The sequence below is a fragment of the Stegastes partitus genome, unplaced genomic scaffold, assembly GCF_000690725.1.
Source record: "Stegastes partitus isolate 25-593 unplaced genomic scaffold, Stegastes_partitus-1.0.2 Scaffold202, whole genome shotgun sequence".
Taxonomy (NCBI): Eukaryota; Metazoa; Chordata; class Actinopteri; family Pomacentridae; genus Stegastes; species Stegastes partitus.
The window spans coordinates 575,194-596,053 of NW_007577933.1; the positions used below are offsets into that span (position 1 = coordinate 575,194).

General features: G+C 40.6%; 1 protein-coding gene across 1 annotated transcript in view; it reads right to left on the minus strand.

Moving 5' to 3' along the window:
• Window positions 1-2,437: 2,437 nt before the first annotated feature.
• pnpla7b (patatin-like phospholipase domain containing 7b) overlaps window positions 2,438-20,860 on the minus strand; it is a 29,038-nt gene continuing 10,615 nt past the window's right edge. Inside the window, exons 15-34 of the mRNA XM_008280622.1 lie at window positions 20,756-20,833; window positions 17,901-18,106; window positions 17,672-17,803; window positions 17,257-17,380; window positions 16,942-17,131; window positions 15,151-15,300; window positions 14,672-14,735; window positions 14,170-14,338; window positions 13,280-13,462; window positions 13,080-13,198; window positions 8,889-9,045; window positions 8,551-8,667; window positions 7,536-7,605; window positions 7,178-7,294; window positions 5,159-5,307; window positions 4,901-5,053; window positions 4,691-4,807; window positions 4,003-4,087; window positions 3,629-3,759; window positions 2,438-3,529 (exon numbers count right to left, since the gene is read on the minus strand). Coding sequence (XP_008278844.1) covers window positions 3,464-3,529; window positions 3,629-3,759; window positions 4,003-4,087; window positions 4,691-4,807; window positions 4,901-5,053; window positions 5,159-5,307; window positions 7,178-7,294; window positions 7,536-7,605; window positions 8,551-8,667; window positions 8,889-9,045; window positions 13,080-13,198; window positions 13,280-13,462; window positions 14,170-14,338; window positions 14,672-14,735; window positions 15,151-15,300; window positions 16,942-17,131; window positions 17,257-17,380; window positions 17,672-17,803; window positions 17,901-18,106; window positions 20,756-20,833 — 2,577 coding nt within the window. The 3' untranslated portion in view covers window positions 2,438-3,463. The remainder of the gene's footprint in view (window positions 3,530-3,628; window positions 3,760-4,002; window positions 4,088-4,690; window positions 4,808-4,900; window positions 5,054-5,158; window positions 5,308-7,177; window positions 7,295-7,535; window positions 7,606-8,550; window positions 8,668-8,888; window positions 9,046-13,079; window positions 13,199-13,279; window positions 13,463-14,169; window positions 14,339-14,671; window positions 14,736-15,150; window positions 15,301-16,941; window positions 17,132-17,256; window positions 17,381-17,671; window positions 17,804-17,900; window positions 18,107-20,755; window positions 20,834-20,860) is intronic.

Consider the following 20,860-nt stretch of genomic DNA (forward strand, 5'->3'; position numbering starts at 1 on the left):
CCTGTGCAGTTTTCATTGTTTTGGTTTTCACACCTACGGAGCCCGCCTGGTGACATCGATAAGAAAGAAAATAACTCGTTACCACGCATTAGTAAATCGTGGCCACAAGATATTAATGTGTGGGAACGACATAATTATCACACGGTGTTTCATCGCAAGAGATCGCAGGATATCGGTGTAGTTCATTCCAAGGTTAAAATAAAATAAAATCAAATCAAAATGCTCCACGTTTCATCCAAGTCCGCCCATTATCCTTAACCGACAGCTGGTATGACCGCACGGTGAAATTTGCTCCACAACTTCTCTTGTTTCTTCATATTAGTAATGCGAGGCCACAATTTAACTATGTCGTTCCCACGCATTAATAACTCATGGCCACAATTTACTAATGCGTGTTAACAAGTTATTTTTATTTCTTATCGATGTCACCAGACGGGCTCCGTACACACCAGCAATGATTACAGAAAAAAACAAAAAAACAAATTCTATCAAATAGTGTACATGTTACTATTATCCACACAACAGTCATATCAATAAAACATTGTACATCATTCTGTTTCAAGAATTAACATACAACTCTTGACAAACTGACAAACTGAAATATATTTCTACAGGTAATATGCTAACATAGTGGTAACTCCCTAAAACATAAAACCATGAACAACATCAAACACTGTATTTATTATAAAACCCATTATATGAATAACTAACTTACTTTGCATTCCAGTCATAAAAATACAGACAGTCTGTCAATATGGATCAATTCTACATGAGCTACTAAACTGGTTATTCATAAGGACAAATGGCAGCTTAAAAAAGCTGAATGTTGCATTATCGTGCCAGTGTTAGGTAGTTCTGTTGTAAATCATGTTCAGAGAATCTCATTCAATCACACAGCTTCACATAAGAAAGTTCAGACACAAAGCATGTATGTAGCATTGTTTGTTGCTGCTACTGTAATTATAAACCTACATGAAAACTGTCAGGTTGGTTTAGTAATAATCTCTAGGCACTGTGTAATTAAAACAAGAAACTAATTAATGAACTAACAAACTCTTATCCTGGTTGAATAATCATACTGATGAATTATATGAAAACCAAAGTTTGAAGAAATGGGAGAGTTTGTCGTCATGGCTTTCTCACACATTATTAATATTGTGAAAGGGGCTATTGTAACCTTTACCCCCCAAAAATAAACCTAAATAAGGAGTCAGTTGCCTAAATCTGATCAAACTGTGACTGAAGACTGAAAAAGACTAAATAAAACCAAAATAAAAAATAACAGGTTAACTTAGTCTAAAAATAACAAGTGACTTTTTTTTTTGTCTGCTGGGAGAACGTCCTTTACTTGACCCATCCATCCACACCAACATCCTCCCTGTAGGGATTTTCGCTATCTTTCTACTAGAAGGGCGAACGATAGATTTCTCCCATTACCTACAAAAACTGGAACTTTCAATTTATTAGTGCCAGTTCAAAAAGCAGCAGAAAGTGTTGAGGGTCAAGAAGGGTTTATCCAAGCACACTGGCTTTGAACATTAATGCTGACCGCATCTCATTTAGCTATGCTAGTCCCATCATCAGCTTCAGGCTACACCTGTGTTTTCCCTGCTATGAAAGGTCAAATGCTGTATTCCAGCATATGCATCATATACAAGCTGTTACTGTTCAATCTTTCCTGCAGTGAGTGCAAAACAAAATCAACTGACAGTGTTGAAGAATTAGACAGACTTAAAATCACAGTGAACATGTTTTCCAAAAAATGTAGTACTGGTAGTTTTACTTTCTCCCAGCTGTGAGCAGCTCCTCCATTTCCTTAAAAGACAAAAGGCCTTCATCATAGCAGACATTTTATCTTGCCACAATAGGTTGAATGAATGATAGCTTAATTCCATTAAATGTCCCAGTAAACCACGGCAATGAGCCATAGTGCAGAAAAGCAGGACCTCCACTAAGTGGAATGCAGCCACCACTAATACATCTGTGCTTTCCCTGTTGCATACAACGTGTTTTTTATTTTATTATTTTTTTCAAACATAATTTTTTTTGGCCTTTTGGCTTCATTGGACAGGTCAGTGGAGAGAGGAAGACATGAAAGTAGGGACAAAAGTGGGAAATGGACCAGCAGCAAATGGCCATGGGCCAGATTCAAACCCATGGCCCCTGTTTGTGTGTCACCCACTCAACCTGTTGAGCTATCAGGGTACCACATACTACGTTTTCGAGCATACTCCCTCACAATCTGTTAGTACTTACTGTAGCATGCAATAGTATCAAACTGGGACACAGCTGAAAAGTCTGCCATGAAGAAAAGTCAGCGGAATGGCTAACATAAGTTTATGTTTTTCAGGCTTCATGTAGAAAAATATGATCAAATTATAAATCCTACATGACTGATTTTGCATGCATGAAAAAGCTTATTAAGGTCACTGTTCACAGTACCGCTGTCCCACTCACGGTGTGCAGACAGCTCTGCTCCGAAAGAGGACAAATCCCTTCATTACTGGACAAAAAGAGGATAACACTGCACTTGAACTGTAGTGTAAGCATAGAAAACATCTTCTAACTTAGATGTATGAAAACGCAATATACATGAATCAGAAATCATTATGGCAGGAACTAGCTGTGCACAGAACTGTCCCAAAAAGTAGCAATGCATAATATGAAATACTTTGTTGGAAAACTGTAGGGTATTTGTGCGTGGTGTGCTTCTATGGAGTCTATAAATGGTAAAGATCAGTGATCCAGTAACAGATGTATGCCCTGCCCTATTGTCATTACAAGAGAGCTTTTGACTGCCATACAATTCAATGAATGAATGATACGAGCTGAAAGAGATTCATGTGAATCAGCCCTAAGTATTGTAAAATTCTCTGCTGGTTTCTGACTTCCCACAGAGAATTGTTGGAGTTTTTTTTTATTTTTGTACATTTTTTTTGATGGTTAAGACACACTGGAGCTGGGGTTGTTGGTAAACTTACGCTGATTTCAGAATAAACATAGCAGCATGCTGAAGGCATGGAGGTCACAACATGCGACCATGGCAACCAACAAAATACAGAAAGAGATGATGCAGGAGGTGATTTCACAGGTACTGTGAATGACACATCTTTACCAGCAGATAGTTTAATGGAGAGAAACCGTATGGGAGCAACACCAGCTTTAGGTCGGATTATCCTACTAGAGGCAACAATCATTATTTATAATAGTAGACCACGTTGTCCCTATTTTAAGCAGCAGTCCAACAGTTCATGCCAGCAGTCTGTGCTGTTCAGGCTGGTAAGGTTACAAGTGGCGGCCATGACCACCACCGCTCACTGTCTGCAGACAGCTTAAGGCAATATATCCATCACCAGAGAAGCGTACAGTGAGTGTGGTACCTGGCTGCTCATTGGATCAGAGCACACAGTGCGCTGAAAAATGTGTGCTGTGCTCAATAGTCAGTAGCAGCCCTGGCAGGCCATCACAGCCGACCACTTTGTGGGGCATTCTTCCCCCGGTGTCGAACTCTAATCTGAATTTCTTCATCCTGTGAGAATCAGAATAAAACAGAGATGCACCTTCACTTTTGGTCATTTAAATTCAGCTCATTACATTTATTTGATAATGATGCTGGTGTAATACACACCGTTTCAGCAGTGTCTGCTGTATCCTCTCCCTCAGTGTGTTCACTTCCAGGGGCGAATGCCTCAAAGTCAGACAGTGCACTTTCCACCGCCTCTTCATCATAGTCAGTCTGGTATTCATCAGACAGGTCCTCTGGAGCCACAACAAACAACAAACAGCATGAGCACATACTGTACCTTTCCAAGTGAGTCTCATTTAAAATGATAACATTTGGGGTGTGAAAACTACAAGAGACAAAGGATAGTGGGTTCTTTCAACATTTAATGTTTTTCAAAAAGTTAAACAGTTCAGCCTTCTTCCTCTTCCAACACCTTAATAATACAAGTTACAAGCAGTTCTTTGTTTTCCAAATTCACTATTTTACTGTTAACTAACCCTCGATTAAGGCGTTCTTCACAGGTTCGATTCTCGACACAATCTCTGCCAGGTCGGTGAAGGAGGCGTTTGGACATGTGACAACCTGAAAGAAACATTGCATCACTCAAACGAAGAAATTAGAAATTTAAATTAAACTATACACAAAATATGTGTGCAATAAACCTTACCAATGTGAAATAGCTGTGCATATATTCTCTTTTTGTACTTGTACTTTTGTCTTATTGTCTAATTCCATCAGGAATGTTGTACTTTTGTCTTATTGTCTAATTCCACTGTATGTAATACAGTGACAATACAGGCCCTCTATTCAATTCTTTTTTATTCTATGTTGTACAGAATAGTCTAGCCCTTTGCAGACATGCGTTAACAGTATGACTTTCAGAGTAAGCTGAAGCCCACGCTTTTGAATTGAAAAAGAATTATTGTTGTTCACCTCAAGGTCCACCTCACATAGACATCTGACAACATCACACAAATGACTGAAAATCACAATCATCATCATCATCATCATCATCATCATCATCATCATCATCATCATCATCATCTATCAAGACAAATTCTGTACAGCGGTCAGTTTTAGATAAATTAAAATGAATGCCAGTTATAAAAACAAAACATGATCATGGCTGAATAATCTATTTAAAAAAAATTAACTATTGGTATGTTTATTGTCAGTTGCACTCACATGGCCAGTTGTGGTCTTGTGGAACTCCTCCTGATGTCTGTCCTTCAACATGCTGTCCACCACGCCGCTGCGCTGCCACACATCGAACAATGTCTTCCCATGCTGGTAGCCCACATCCTACATTACATCCAAGGAGGGTCGGGGGAGATTCACAGCCAGCAAATTCACAAAGACACAGAGAAAATGTGTAGAAAAAGATAGGAAGCTCACCGCAATCTCATCGAACTTGCCAAACTCTAGTGTGCCGTAGCGGTCGATAGGTGGTCGGATGTACTCGCAGTATTCACTGTCTCGGACGAGTTCCAGCTGCCGCACACAGCAGACATACGCAAGCCGGGTTTGGATCTCTGCCATGTTCAGGACCTGGAAGGGAAATACATTGAGTCAGTTTGCAGTGTCTGCCTCAGTTTTAGGTACAAGTAAAAGGCCCTAACTACACAGAGGACATCTGTGGTGAGGTCAGTCTACCTTGATTTTCTCAGCCAGTGGATTTAATCGCTTCCACAGCAGCCACCAGCCGTTCAGACAGTCACCATAGTTGGTTAGATTGGTCTCGTCCCGGCTTCCAACATCGATTGCAATTACAACCTTGGCCCCCATGGAGCGAGCCACGTCGGCTGGATACCAAAACAGGAAAGACATAATTAAATGTTGTTTACATAAAGATAAATGAAATTGTATGTCATTGCAGGTTACTTACATAGCAAAGTAAAGGCCTTTACAGTATTACTTTATAGAAAGTAACTCAACTATTTCCCATCGAAGAAGCACTTAGTGACTGTGTGGAGGAAAAAGTTCACCTTCTTGTTATGAACAATAAAGTCTGACATGATGTGCCCCATTGCATGTGCATTAGTGTATTTTCTAGTCTCTCTGAATGTTTTACAACTGTACAGTAAAACTAGGTGAGTCCTCTGGAATTACCACCTTGCAGTTGTGTGACCATGTCTGTTCACATTCATAAAAAATATGTAGTGAAGACAAAGTTGTAGCCATGACAGTGCCAATGACTTCAGACATGGATGTTGCTGCATAGAAGCCTCAGATTCTACAACATAGATGTTCTAGACACACTTTCAACTCAGCAGCACAGAAGAGCTATACAATCAATAGTTTAAGATGGGCCAGGGCTCCAGACTGCAACCATTTTGGTTGCATATGCAAGCGTTTTCTGAGAGTGTGGGAGTTAAAGTTTTAAGTAGTTGCATTCGTGTGAGTACGTGATGATCATTCAGCTGTATTAGTGTCACAGAACTAGCATAGGCAGCTACTGTGTTAACCACAGTGGTGGAAAGCAGCATTTTTAGAACTTTGGACTATTTATGCTTAAAAATACGGTCTTCCCGCACGATGCTGTGTGCACCTGCATTGGCTGTTGTCTATGAGTGGAACAGTACATGTAGCTATGCTGCACATGGTACAAAAAAATCACACAGTTTCATCTCGAACAAATCTGACATTAGAACGTGCTAGTTTAACTGTTTTCAAAGTATTTTTTGCTCACACACCTGTCTGAGCACACTGCAGTCACCAAGCACCATCTACCACAGCCTGCAATGTGGGGTGTTTAGGGAACACTGGTAAATTGTAGTGACTATCGATAAGCAGATGTTCATCAGTGATGTGTTTTGCCTGTGACCAGGTGGGAGGTGCCACCAAATGAGAAAGTTGGTCGCATCAGTGCAACCAGTGAAAAAGTGAGTCTGAAACCCTGTGGGCACCTAACATTTGTCTCATGTTCTGTCCAAATGAGAAATACGGTCACACTCTCACCTTCGGTTCTTTAGTTTTGGAGGTGAATAATGATCAGAATAATGCTTTCACAGAACATTATTCTGTCACAGTGAAGGTGACTTTTGCCCTTTTGAATATTCAATGCCATCATTTAAGTATTGTATTAGATTGTAGAATTGTGAGAAATGTTGTTATAATTAGCACATAAATTGTTGAGTTATGATCAAAAATAGGTTTTGTGAGGTCACAGTGACCTTTGATCACCAAATTCTACTTGAGTTCAAGTAGACATTTACGCCGAATTTGGAAAAAAAAATAAAAAATCCCTCCAAGTATTTCTGAAATATGAATGGAACAGATAAACATCCAGAAAATGTTATGCCTCTGGCCTCAGCCATTGCAGGTGCAGAGGCAAAAAATAAATTCTTAAGGTAGACTTAACAGTTGTCAACAGTTTCAAAGATGTCTCTTTTGTAAAGGTGTGGAAGGTAAAACTTAGGCTGTACGGATTTTTTTTCTGTTGCAATACTGTGAGCAACTACTAAGAACAAACCAGCAAAAAGGCTGTAACGTGACACTATATCCTTTCCTAAAACATTTGTGATGAAATCCCAAAACTACAATCAGTGCATACAATAGACGATAGATGAGTGACTTTCATCTCGACATTGTGTTCGCTGTGTGTATTGCTATAACCAAAAACCATATGTGTACAAAGCACAAACAACAAACCACCCTGTCAGCATCTCTCACCAGGAAGGTTGTTGATGTACCCTCCATCCATGAGTAAGTGTCCATCTTTGGGATCACAGAGAGGAGGCAGGTAACCAGACAGTGACATACTGGCCCGGACATACCGCCACAGCGAACCTGAAGAGGAGAGACAAGAGGACAAACAGAAAGAAAAGACAAATTTAACTTTTTTTTTTTCAATTTTCAAAAAACTAGCTGCAGGAGAGCACAGTACAGTATAAAATGACAGCATTCCATAACACTTTGATTAATTTAGTAATATATAAATAGTAAGCGTGAAATAAAAATTAACTTTTTCCATTTTCAAAACAACAAACAAGTCAGTGAATTTCTATAAAAGAAGCAAAGTGTGACCCACCGTCAGTGTGAACTCTCATAGAGGAAGCAGTGATGTCAGTTGTAATGTTGAAATATGGTAACCACAGGTCCTAACAGTGGAGAGGGGGTAAAAAAAAAAAAACAGAAAAAATATTGGCATGGAAAGGCACATTCTTACAAGTACTATTGCTTTGCAACAAATGCACCGTGTGTATTAGATGCCAGCTAGTAAGTTCTTATGGAACATTTAAAGAGCAGCTTTTTCAAATGCAAAACAAAAGCGACATGTCAGCTGTGGTGACTAAATTCAAATAATACTGCATATTGTCAGATTAAAGACACATTCATGAACAAAAGATGCTATAGACTGGACGGTAGTCACACTCTGTCGACAAAACCTGAATTATTCTTATAAAAAACTAGTAAAGGTGTTAAGTAGTTTGGAACAATTCCAGTTTTCTTTTAAATTATACAAAGTGAGAAATCCCTTCTGTCTGCCTGCTAAAAACTTGTTTTACTTTCTGAATCCCAAAACCTTCTGGTGGGTTTGCTGGAGGGCATGGTACGTAAGTGGGCAAAAAAGCATTAACCTTTTGCATCAGATTCTGTAAAAAACAAAAAATTCAGTGATCCACTGTGCAACTGAGCAGCCTGAGTGACTCAGCTGTAATGAATCATCTTGACAAAAAAAAAAAAAAAAGGTGCATTTTAGCTGAAATGTAAATATAAGTAGTGAAATACATGTAGCCATCTGAGGTGCAGCACTTTATAATATGGTATAAAATGATCCTACAGTGAGTAAAACCTTAAAAAAAACTCTATAAAAAGATTAAATGAAATAATAAGCACACGCTTATTTAATCATATATATATATATATGTTTACAAAATTTTTTAAAAATATTTTTTGCACTGAAAGGCCTGCATCTTGCTTTTCGTGTACTCGTTGCAATGACAATAAAGCAAATCTGAATCGGAATCTAAAACCTCAACGGGAGCAAAAAACATGTAGAAACTGCTACGAGTTCAGAGGGTTGAAGACGTCCCTTAACTTACCTCTATCTGTTTGTCCTTGAAGACAGAGCTAATGCTGGAGTTAAAGGAAGCTCCTGAAAACATGGAGGTAACCGGGTAGGTCAGATCCAAGATCTTCTTAAAGTAAGAGGTCATATCCTGAGGAAGAAAAGATGTTACAAAGCAAAGTGAAGAAAAACGTACATTTATCGATCAGGAACAAACTTGTCCGGGAACTTAAAATTGTGAAATGAAAACTAGTATGAAGAAGAGAAAACATTGGAGAAATCCTGATAAATATGAGAGCAGATGTCAGAATAACAGGACAAAAGGGTTTTGTACGTAAGTTTTTCCCTATCTACAGTATGACTTCCACACACCATGGCCCACTCGCGGGCTCTGACCCTCATCCGGCTGTTGCTCTTCTCCTCAGCGTACAGGGCTCCCATGAAAGAGCCGATGGAGGTGCCACCCACCATGTCAATAGGGATGCCTGCCTCGTTCAGTGCCCGTAGGATACCGACCTGAGAGGTGCCTCTGAAAAGAGATTAATTTACATTATATCTTGGAAAACACTGTCAAAATGCTAGTTTTAACATGTTCAGTCTCGTATTTACCGCCTAATTTTTTAAAGAACAAAGAAAACCCTATCTGTAGTGACATAACTGCATGTTGGTTTCATTTTGTCTAAGTTTGACTCTTCTGTTATTACCTTCAGATACAACACAGCAGTATGTTACTGCCCCAGTTCCTCTTTTTTACAAGAAACTTTGGAAAGAACATTTTCACCGTACACAGTGGCGACTGGTTAATACAGGGCGCAGGGGCACCGCCCCACTACTAATGACCACATAAAAAGTAGTTCTCAAATGTGAAATTAAATTTGAATGAATTACAACAAAATAATAATAAAATTAATAATAATGTTCATATTCTTGTTCTATATTAACAATATTTGTATTATTCACAGATTTAATATGAGTCTTTACTGTGTGTTGACTCATTTTACACTTCCTGGATGCGGGGCGCCGGTGTTGTGCCGAAAAAAAGCACCCCTGCTGGAAAAAGCACCCCCTCTCAAGGAGTGCCGGAATATGCACCCCCCCAGTAAATCTGTCTCTGTTGGTCCCAGCATTTTTAACTTTTCAGATTATGCTCAGACCATGATCATCAATAAATGCTGTGAATTTGGTGGCTTTAAGTCCTTTGGGATCAGAAATAGAGGGGGGTGCATATTCCGGCAGACCCCATTGCCAGAATATGCACCCCCACCCCCAGTACATCTGGAGGGATGCATTTTTAACTTGTCACAGTATGCTCAGACCAAATCTATCCCTGTTGTTCTTATTATTTCCACATGACCATGCACAGACAAATATTAACTATTACTGTTAGACTTTTTTTATTTTCATCTACAGGTGAATGGCTGTCACTGCGCTCCTTGAGAGGGGCTGCTTTTTTTCGGCACAACACCGGATCTGTCCACTTTTGCTGTAAGCCAGTTAATTTTGTCTTTATTTGCTTTTGTCTTCTGTGGTGGGATATCAAAACTGTCCTTTGACGTTCCTACGACTGCGCTTTCTGACCTCGTCCTCCTCTTCTACTAGTGGACAGCTACTGGGGCTTAATGCATCGGCCTGCTGTCAATGGAGAAAAGACTACTCATAGAAAAGGCCGCGTGTAGAATACATGTAACTCAGTTTAACCTCAGACAAATCTGACATGAGAATGCCCGAGTTTATTCTTTTTCAATTATTTTTGGTCCCACACCAGTCAGAGCACACCACAGCCACCAAACAGCAGCTACCACAGCCTGCTCTGTGGGGCGTTTAGGGAGCATCAGTAAATCGTAGCGTCTATCGATAAGAAAATGTTCAGCAAGTCTATGTTTTGCCTGTGACCAGGTGGGAGGTGCAACAAAATGAGAAAGTGGGTCGTACCAATGCTACCAGTGAAAGGGTTAGTCTGGAGCACTGAACAGTGTTTGTTTCATTATGTATGTTGTGTGTTTTGAGTTTGTACAGATCCTGTAAATACTGATGAAAGTTTGATGAATGGTTTTGAAATTTAGTTCTGGGAAGTCTTGATAATGTTAAATTAGATTATGATTAGAATATCCTTCAAAGGTAGAAAATGTGCATTCCTGTAAATGGTTGTGCCTGATGTAACTCATATTCTAATTTCTGATTTAAATAAAAGGTCATTTGCAGACTGTGCCCCGCACCAAAAGTTTTCACCAGCGACCACTGCCTTACAATGACATATCCCCTCGTTACTTCCATGTTCATTTTGTTTTCACAAGAAACTAACAACACATCACTTCATCTGTTGTTTGACAAAACTACATTTCTCGTTATAAATTAAATGCTTATATGTTACCGTCATAATAGACTTTTACATGTTAAAAAGAGTAAAATGTCCATCAATGCCAGAAAAGAGTGTGTAATAAAGCAGTCATATTACAAGCATTTAACCTCACGATCCAGGCATGTGAGTGTTCCATGCATTATGGCTGCTGGTGGCTTTAAATCCACAGCCATTTTTTAGTGGGTATCTGTAATCACTGTATGTGTGATCGTCAGTGAGCAGGTTTCAACTCTGTACCTGGCAGCAGTGTTAGTTGCTGGACCACAGACATATCCACACATTATCTATAAACCACTTAATCCTCACTGGGATTGCGGGGGGCTGGAGTCTATCCCAGGGGACACCCTGGACAGGTCACCAGTCTATCACGGGGCTACACTTAAACAGACAACCAAGCACACTCACATTCACACCTACGGACAATTTAGAATCACCAATTAACCTCAACATGTTTTTGGACTGTGGGAGGAAGCTGGAGAACCCGGAGAGAACCCACGCTGCACGGGGAGAACATGCAAACTCCACACAGAAAGATCCTGGTCTCCTCACCGACACGCAGAATTGGTGATCTTCTTGCTGCGAGGCCACAGTGCTAGCAACTGCGCCATCTTGCAGCCCCCACACACATATGAACATTTTACAATACTGCTGTATTAATGTGGCAAACACTTTTGTCAGAAATGTTACTTCCTGAATACTCATAGAGAAATCTCAGCTGTCTCTGGGTGCAGGAACTGTTCACAGGAAATGGACACATGTAAAAGCATAATGCTGTAGTCATGTGTCCACCAGGTGTCTCAGGTCATATCTGACAGGAACACAGTCCCTACCTTGCCAGAGCTCCAGGATAAGTCAGAGCAGTGAGAAAAAGAAACAGATTTATCAGAAGACAAATAATTACTTATAATCCACACAAAGAAACAAAAAACAATTGTCCTGGTGATGCTAATACAGCTTCAGCTTTGCTTTAAATGTTCTGTATGTGGCATTCAGAATCAGTGGACCACCTCAGACTAAAACAAATGTACATGTTGGTCACACCTCCCCCTCCCTTCATGTTCATGTACAACCAGAAAGGTTGTGTGCACAGGGGCCAACCAAAAATAATCTGGCCACAACCACTAGGTCACGGCAACGCTTTAAAATATATTGTGGCCGTAACAGGTCTCTCCTCCACTCACGTCTCTGCTTGTGAGAAAGCTCACATAGCAGAAAGAATCAGACAAGTGGAGGAGGAGAGGAAGAGAGCTGCAAAACAGCAATACAGAATCTCACCTGAGAAGAAATGAAACAAGGGCAGATAATCTAGGTAATAAACATAAATGAAATGATTTATATTTTAGGTTCTTTGGCTTTTGTGGGGCACCAGCTCTGAACTGCACTTTCACTTTTCAATGCAGTGTAACAGGTCACTCTCAGCCTGTTTATAAATATAGAGAGGGCCAGCAATGTCAAAAGAAGGACTAACATGCACTAATATGCACAAACATACACAAACAAGCACATGCAGCATGCTAGAGTTGAACAATTACTCGATTTTAAACTAAATTTATAATTGGAGACAATTCAATCAGCAAATTGTTTGCAATTAAGGGTATACATTATGCAGCACATCTGACCCAAAGTCTAACCTGTCGTATCAATGGTTTCATGAATTCATGTTATTATCACCTTGTATGAGTCAAATGTTTTATGGCGTCTCATTTAGTAATGCTTCTTCACATAATTTAAATCCAATAGACAGCAAACACTCATGTGAAGCTATTTGGCAAACCACATGCAATCACAGTATCGCTCAGAAAAATTGTAAGCACACATTTACCCCAAATTGTTCAGCCCTACCAGCGCCATGTAAAATGAGAAACAAAATTCTGATACTAAAATTTGTTTTCACTGTACTTCTCAATAATCAAAGCTTTGCCTCTTTAAAGATGAATTCTATGTTTGTTTCTGTGATTTTTTTGGGAAGGTATAAATTACAATGAGTTCAACACTCGTTAGCAATGAAGGTTTGCACAAGTTTATCCTTGTTTGGTGCTTTAATAACAGATTTCAAAACTTTACTCAAAGGTTCATTACGGAAAAATATAGCTTATACTGTACGTGGAAGTATCAAGATCTAAAATTGTGGCTCAGATTGTGACTATAGGATTTATAGTTTTTTGCTCAGATGCTGAATATGTTTGTGTGTAAAGCAGCAGTACCTGGCGCCCCCTCCACCCAACACCAAGGCGATGCTGTTTCCTGTCAGGATCCTGGCCAGGCGGGAGAAGTCAGAATGACGATCTGGACATTTTTCAAACACACGCTGGTACAACTCTCTCTGAAAATGCACAAACGTAAAAGAAATAAAGCATCTGCTAAGGAGAGCAGAACCGGCCATAAAAGACTTGATGCTTTTTACCAGCTTAGGTAAACTCCTCCTGGAGAACACTCTGCGGGGACACGACAGGTGATGATGTCTGGAGATCCAGCTCCGCATGTTCAGCCACTCAGCTGTCCCTTTGGGCGGCGGGCCGTCCTCCCTGTGCAGCAGCACTAGCTGCTTCTGAGCCCGAACAGCACTACCCTCTAACATTCGCTCCAACTACATGTGGAGAAGAGAGAGCTTATTATGGCCACTGCAGATCCACCGCAGTGTGCTGGTTTCATAAATACAAAGGCTGATTTGTATTGAATGTTACAATCACAGCTGCAGTGTCTAGAGGTTAAGCTGTATCCTCTGAAGGGGTCGGCTACTTACTGACTATTACAGTTTGGATAGACTAGATGTATAAATGCCACATTCTGTTTTTGAGATACGTGCTTCAGTCCCCAGGATCCTTTCTCCTTATCTTACTAACAGAATGCACAGTAGTACCTCAGACAATCTATTGAACACTGAAAGCATTTCTAATGCTTTACATAAAAGTAACTTCTCATCAATTTGTATGTGCTAACATTGTTTGACTGATTTAAAAAACAACAAGAACACTTTTTTCATGTGGTACATTCTCTGATTTGACTCATTTCTTTTCCATATCATCTGGAAAGAATGTACAGGATATAAAACTCATGAAAGGTCACATCAGTCATCACAAATTCAGTGGAGGGTCTGAGTTTATGGTATTGGAATTTGCTAGGGTGTGAGATGCTAGCCCCTGCTACATCAAGTCACATTGTTTAAATTCAAGTGAATTTACAGAGCTGATAATATTTAACTCTGATATTTTTTTATATCATGCATTGCACTTTATGCATGAAAAAACACAAAAACTCCAGCAGCTTAAGAAGTAGGCATGCATTTACACCAACCTCTCCGACAGTAGGCTCCTGTTCACCCAGCCCCACAATGATGATGCAGTCGGCCTGGCGGATGCAGCGCTGGGTCCAAGGCGTTAAGCTGGGGTCGGACTGGTAGAGGACGATGCGATGGATGTCTTCCTGCTGACCGAGCCAGCTAGACAGACGGTACTCATGGACACTTTAAAAGATGGAGTACAAACATGTCACTGAATCGCAGTTAGATCAACCTAAATACATGACTGTACTGAGTTTCAACTAAAGCCATATTTGCACACATCAAATGTTACCTGGTGCCATCACGCACTGATCAAACTGCATCCTGATCTTTGTGTTTCATAAACTGTACAAACATTATATTTACTTCATGATGTATATATCTCTTGCTCTCTACAAATACATGATCACAAAAAGAAGAGAGAAAAGTGTATGTGTAAAACATAAAAAAACAAACTCAAGTAGTCAACTGTAGGCCCTTATTTCCTATTCACCTTTCAGCCATTCGATTATTTACCTGTCCAGAGCAGCAGCGCCCAGTCTCTGTTTGATGATGTCACTGGTTAGTAGTAGAGTGGGGCCTGAATCCCAAAGAAAAATCAAACATGTTTATAAAATAGCTATTGCTATGAATGACAGTGTTGGACAGTGCATGGTGGACATCCCAGATGAGTCTAAAAGCAAAAATAAGATAGGTATGTGTTGGCAAAGGCCTTTACTTCTGCACATGACCGTATAATTTTCACACACACATGCACGCACACACACATTCTTTTACACACTCAAAAATCTCAGGATACTTTCTAATCTTATTTCACATTTATAGATTCTTGTACACATTCACAAATGTGAGAACACACATACAGCTTGAGATTCAGTTTCTCTCCATACACATTGGCAAACAATATTGCTACTCAATTAACCAAATAGACAAAGCACTCGTTTTGTGTGCTTATCTGTATTTGTGTGTGTGTGTGTGTGTGTGTGTGTGTATACCAATGCCACTGAGTGCATGCTGCAGCTCCAGAGTGAAGGCAGTGAGGGGAACCTCCTCAGACACAGGCAGGATGGTCACAGTGGACAAGTTAGAAGCTGGGTTCCCAGCATCCCACTTACTGGTCGGAGTGTGGAGAGCCAGGCTACGACCTGCAGGCCAAGAAACAGTGAAAGATGATAAACTTATGTTTCGGTAAGACTTTTTCATTGGATAGCTTTGACTAGCCAGAGTTTAATGATTCCACTTTGGTTTTTACCTGTCCCCTTATCAATAAAGAAGTGCGGTGTGACAAATTTAGAGTCTGGTCTTTTGTCAACATGCAGTTACTGTTCTTTGTCTTGGATAGGCAGAATTTCACAATCGTACAAATTGGATTTTCAGTTTGTTTCAATGGACTGTGTGTAAAAGTAGGAGATGTAGCATCTGGATCTGAAAAGTGAAACCAATGCACTCACTCACTTAGCCAGTCCATTTTGTAGTACCTAATAGTCTGGAAGCACTTCACTATCATTTTTGCTATATGTGTTAAAGGTGTATTCTCTTTTGAAGGCCAGCATGGTATGACTCCTCTGGTTGCAAAAAGAAGTGCAACTGTCTATGAGAAAATTAGTCTACTTCTCATTTGTACCTCAGTAAAGATTTCCCTAATTAGTTTATGGTCACAGCTGCAAGTTTCTTTTATTACAGTATGGGTCTCATTCATGGTTCCACTTATGGTAAAATAGATGATAAATCAGGGTATGTCTTAGGGTGGGGGTACCTGGTGATTGACAAGTTGCAACCATGGCAACCTGTCAATCAGGACAAAGGTGTAGCAATGCTCGTCTGTAGCACTGTGTACATTTAAAATAGCGGTGGACTTGTTTTTGGGTGTTATCTGTGTTTGTATGATGGAATCTTTTCATAGTGTCTTTTCAGTTCATGAAATGTATTTGTAACATTTGGTTTGGCTAAAATTGTCTGGATGAGCATTTGAATGTACTGAAAGACATTATTGAGTGGGCTCAGTATATGTTCCACAAAGCAAATTTTTTGCCAGCCAAAATAATCATCCTAATTACTTTTACAGTTAATGTAAATTGGGAATGCACAAGCTAGCTAGTCAGTGTTACTATTAGCTAATAACTTAGCGGTTTGATATGGCTCCACTGGGCTGGTAACCGGTGTTACTACACAGACAGTGTGTGATTCTCAGTTATAGACGATAGACAGCCTAAGTGCCAAACTCGATGATTCAAATCATCCAAAAACCAATGGATGACGTCACAGTAGCTTCGCCCACTTCTTCAAACAATATATGCTCATTACTACTGAACTGAGCTGCAACAATTAATAGATTAATGCATTAATAATACATTAATTGGTTTGAGTAATTATTTAAGAACAAAAATCAACTTTCTGATTCCAGCATTTAAATCTGGCATTTTTTCATACTGCTCCATGACAGTAAACCGAATGTTTTTGGGTTGTGGAAAAAGAAGACATTTGTGGACGACATCTTGAGCTTTGTGAAACACTGACATTTTTCACCATTTTCTCACATTTTATAGACCAGACAACTTATTGATTCATTAAGCAAATAATTAACCACTGTTGACAATAAAAATAATTGTTAGTTACAATCCTAATGTTGAACTGGGATACAATACATTTTGGTATTCTTTTGTGGTTTCAGGCTACAACAGTGTCATAAATCTCCTTTTGATGACTTGTGATGTTTATATTGCAGACAGACCGGCTAAATTCAGTCTTATCCTGAGACACATACTGACAAAACAGTAAAAGATTACCAGCCAGAGGTCCGTTGACCTGCTGCATGTTGCCTAGGATCTTTTGCCCCAGCAGATGAATCAGCCTGGTGACAACCTGAGGATATCTCCTCTTGATGGAGTTCAGAGCTCCTTCAGGCAGCTTGGCCAGCTCAGAGTCTCTGACAGCGTGGACCGTGGTGGCTCGGTTCATGTGTGTCAGAGCCTCAACCTTGTAAAACCACAAAATGAATGTTACAGTACAAATTGCTGTTTTTCCACATATTTTCCTTTCTATTGAACATGTTCCTGTTTATTTTCCAAACTCACACAAAAGCCACATTTCAGGAAACTCACCACACCAATTAGATCCCCACGGCCATACTCCCCAGCCAGCTCTTTCTTCCCATCATCCTTTGCAATAACAGAGCGCAGTCGACCACTGAGGACGATGAAGGTGCTGTCTGACTTGTCTCCCTGTCTAAAAACAATCAAGAAACCCAAATGGACAAAATTCGGCAAACCCCACACAAATAAGGATAATTTCTTTTGTCATAATTTCTTTTTCATTCATATATTGCTATAATACAGTACTTGCTGTGGTGCTGTCACTTTACATGCATGATTGAAATAAAGTGGCATGAGAAAGAGATGGAAATAAATTGTAAGGTGTAACTAATCTAATCCCTGTTTCTATGGAGTAATAAAGGTTATTAAGTGAATTTCATTAAAATTTATATCAACAATGCATTCATTGTTTTAGTAAGAATACCTGTAGACAGCACGACCAGCCTCTGTAGCCATCCAGTCAAGAGCAAAGTCGATCTGTCTGACAAATGGTGACACCCTTTTCACCACTGTGTGAGCTACATTCAGCACCACCCTGGGCTCCTCGCGCATCATCCTGCAAAATTGACAATATAGATGTGTTTGTGTGTTGGTGAACATGGGAAGAAACTCAAACAAATGACTGAATGTTTTATGTGTGAACTTGATCCTACTCATAGAAGTGGGCCTTGGATATGGAGAGGAAGGTGCAATCTCGGTGCGCTCGCACAGTGAAGATGAGGGGTTCCCCTGTGAGAACAGCCAGGTGACCCACCATCTCTCCTGGGTGGGTAACAAAAAGCAGGCTCTCCTCCTCACGGTCTATCATGCGTTGGTAGACATGGAGTGCCCCAGAAATAATAAACGCCACACTCACATCCTGTAAGTGATGTGGAGAAGAAAAATAAGATGACTGACTGTCAGGATGAAGATTACACATCAGTATCACATGATGGAATTGAAGGAAGACAAGCAATAGACGGGAAGCAACACAGGCTTGGTGCTGGAATCAAACCGTGGATGCTGCCCACTCATAGCACTTTGGTGCACTGTTACTACATGTGGGTCCCTGTTTTGTTTGTTCATGTGCAAGTGCACAAGAACCCACAACAAAAGTCTAGAAGAAGCAAACTTTACGTTTCTGATAATGAGGACAGATATGCATTTATGCCTTTCCGTCCAATCTCACATCAGTAACATCACCCGTTCTGCATATTTCCCCCTCCGCAACATTAATCGTCTCCGCCCCTCCCTCAGCCCCCATACTGCTTCTATCCTTGTCCACAGCCTCGTCACTTCCCGCTTTGACGATTGTAATTCTCTCCTCTTTCATCATCTCCAGAACCTCCTCATTTCATCACATCACCCCCATCCTACAGCAGCTCCACAGGCTCCCTGTCAAATCGGGAAACAAATTCAAAATCCACTTGTATACATTCATGGTCATCCACAACACTGCCCCTCCCTATCTGTCCGATCTCCTTCACATCGGGTCTTCCACCTGCTCTCTCAGATCCTCATCCTCCATCCACCTCATAGTGCCCTCCACCCGCCTCAACAATATGGGGAGCAGGGCCTTCAGTCGCTCTGCTCCCAAACTCTGGAACTCATTCCCACCAGACATCTGTAATACTGACTCTCTCCCTTTGCTCAAATCTAGACTCAAAACCCACCTGTTCAAGACTGTTTATTCTTTATAACTCCCTTTTTTGTATGTATAGCTTTTATCTGTTCTGTTGTATTTGTTTCTTGTACAGCGACTTTGGGTGTCAAGAAAGGTGCTTACAAATAAAATGTACTATTATTAGGGTCCAAGCACCAAGGTTGCGAAGACCCTATTGGAATGCTAGAGATTATTATTATTCTTCATGACAAAGACACGTGTTTTTGAGGGCCTAAACGTACTCGAAACTGCACAAAACTTGGCACACATATCAGACCCGGCGAACAATTGTATAATTTGGAAGAAAAATACACACCTCAATCGAAAAATTCCTCCACAGCGCCACCTTGAAAATTTCAATGGAGTCCTGTCATAAGCATGTTTGGCCTACAGCTATGCAATTTGGTAGGCATATAGAGCAGGTCAGGACAAACAAAAAAGTCAACTAGCGCCAAGCTCTAAAATGCAACACGGCTCAACTGCGCCCCCTACAATATTTCAACAGACTCTCACCGTAGCTACGTTTCACCTAGAAGTACGAAATTCAGCACACATCTGCAACAACTGCACACAAAAGTCTATTAGCATGTTTCTGTAAACCCAACAGGAAATCTGCCATGTTGGAAAAACAGCGAGCATGCTGGGCCATTTTCGCTCAAAAATGGCCATTTTTGGCCATTTTCAAAATCTATCTCCTCCAGGGGAAACATCGTACACACCTGAAATTTGGCCTACAGGTCGTAGTGATTAAAAGTTCTCAAAACGTTCTGCAAATGAGGCCTGCTTTGGAAATGACAGCCGGTGCAATTTCGATCAATGGCCATTTTGCCCATTTTCGTGGTCTTTCTGGCATTCAACAGAGTCCTGTTGGAAGGCTGTTTCACCTACAGATACAAGATTCGGTCGGCATGTGTAGCAGGTCAGGACACACAAAAAAGTCAATCAGCGCTAAGCCCTAAACCCAACAGGAAGTCTGCCATTTTGAAAAAAACCCGGTGACAATTTCGGCGATTTTGGCTGAATGCTGGACATTTTTGGCCATTTTCAATATCTATCTCCTCCTACAAGGAAGGTCGTACACACCTGACATTTGGCCAGCACAAACTACAGGAGGTGTTGATTAAACTTAAATAAAACGGTCTGCAAAACTCTGACGGCGTGGAAATGCTGATCCCCTGAAAACGCCAGAATACGAGACGTGCTGTGTAACCGGCCTGTATGTGCTCCGGTCGGCCTGAAAATTTACACGCGTGCTCCGAGTCTCAGCCAAAGCGCGTTTCCACCATGGCCAACATGCACACCGCCGTGGATCACCACTAAACAGGAAGTGGCTTGTAACTAGGCCGCACGGGCTCCATCTGCCCCAAACTTGACATGCCAGATCAGAGTCCCGCCTGCAGCACGTTTGCGCCACAACCCGACGTGTGTGAAGGCCGACAATCGTACGGCGAGAACCCGTCAAATGCCACCTGTGGCTTTAATTATTTTTATTATTATTATTATTTAGCACATTCATTACATGTCAATGTGACAAAATTAACAGTCAATGTAAATGTCAAAGAAAATTCCCCAGGGCACCTTGAAAAACCTACATTTGGTTTATCCAAACATTTCCTCCTGTTACTCTCGTGAGTAGATTTGCATCACTCAAGCAGTCAAATTAGAAACATTATCAAAGTGGAGATGTTGTTTGTCGAAGCAAATTACTTCTCCACAAGAATAAGCAATATAATTTAACAGTAAAAGACTTGGAACTGAACAAAACTGGGACAATTTTTGCAAAAAATTCACATGCATTCAGCGCTTTAATAATCTGTACATCCCATTAAAAGGAACATAATGAGTAGCGTGCCCCAACAGACTGACCTGGTCTCCTTGGTGGGCCACAATAGAGCCGGCTTTGACCTGGCGAAGAATCACCCTCCCTTCCAGCAGATTGGGGTCCTGTTGACATCCCACGAAAAGTGAAAA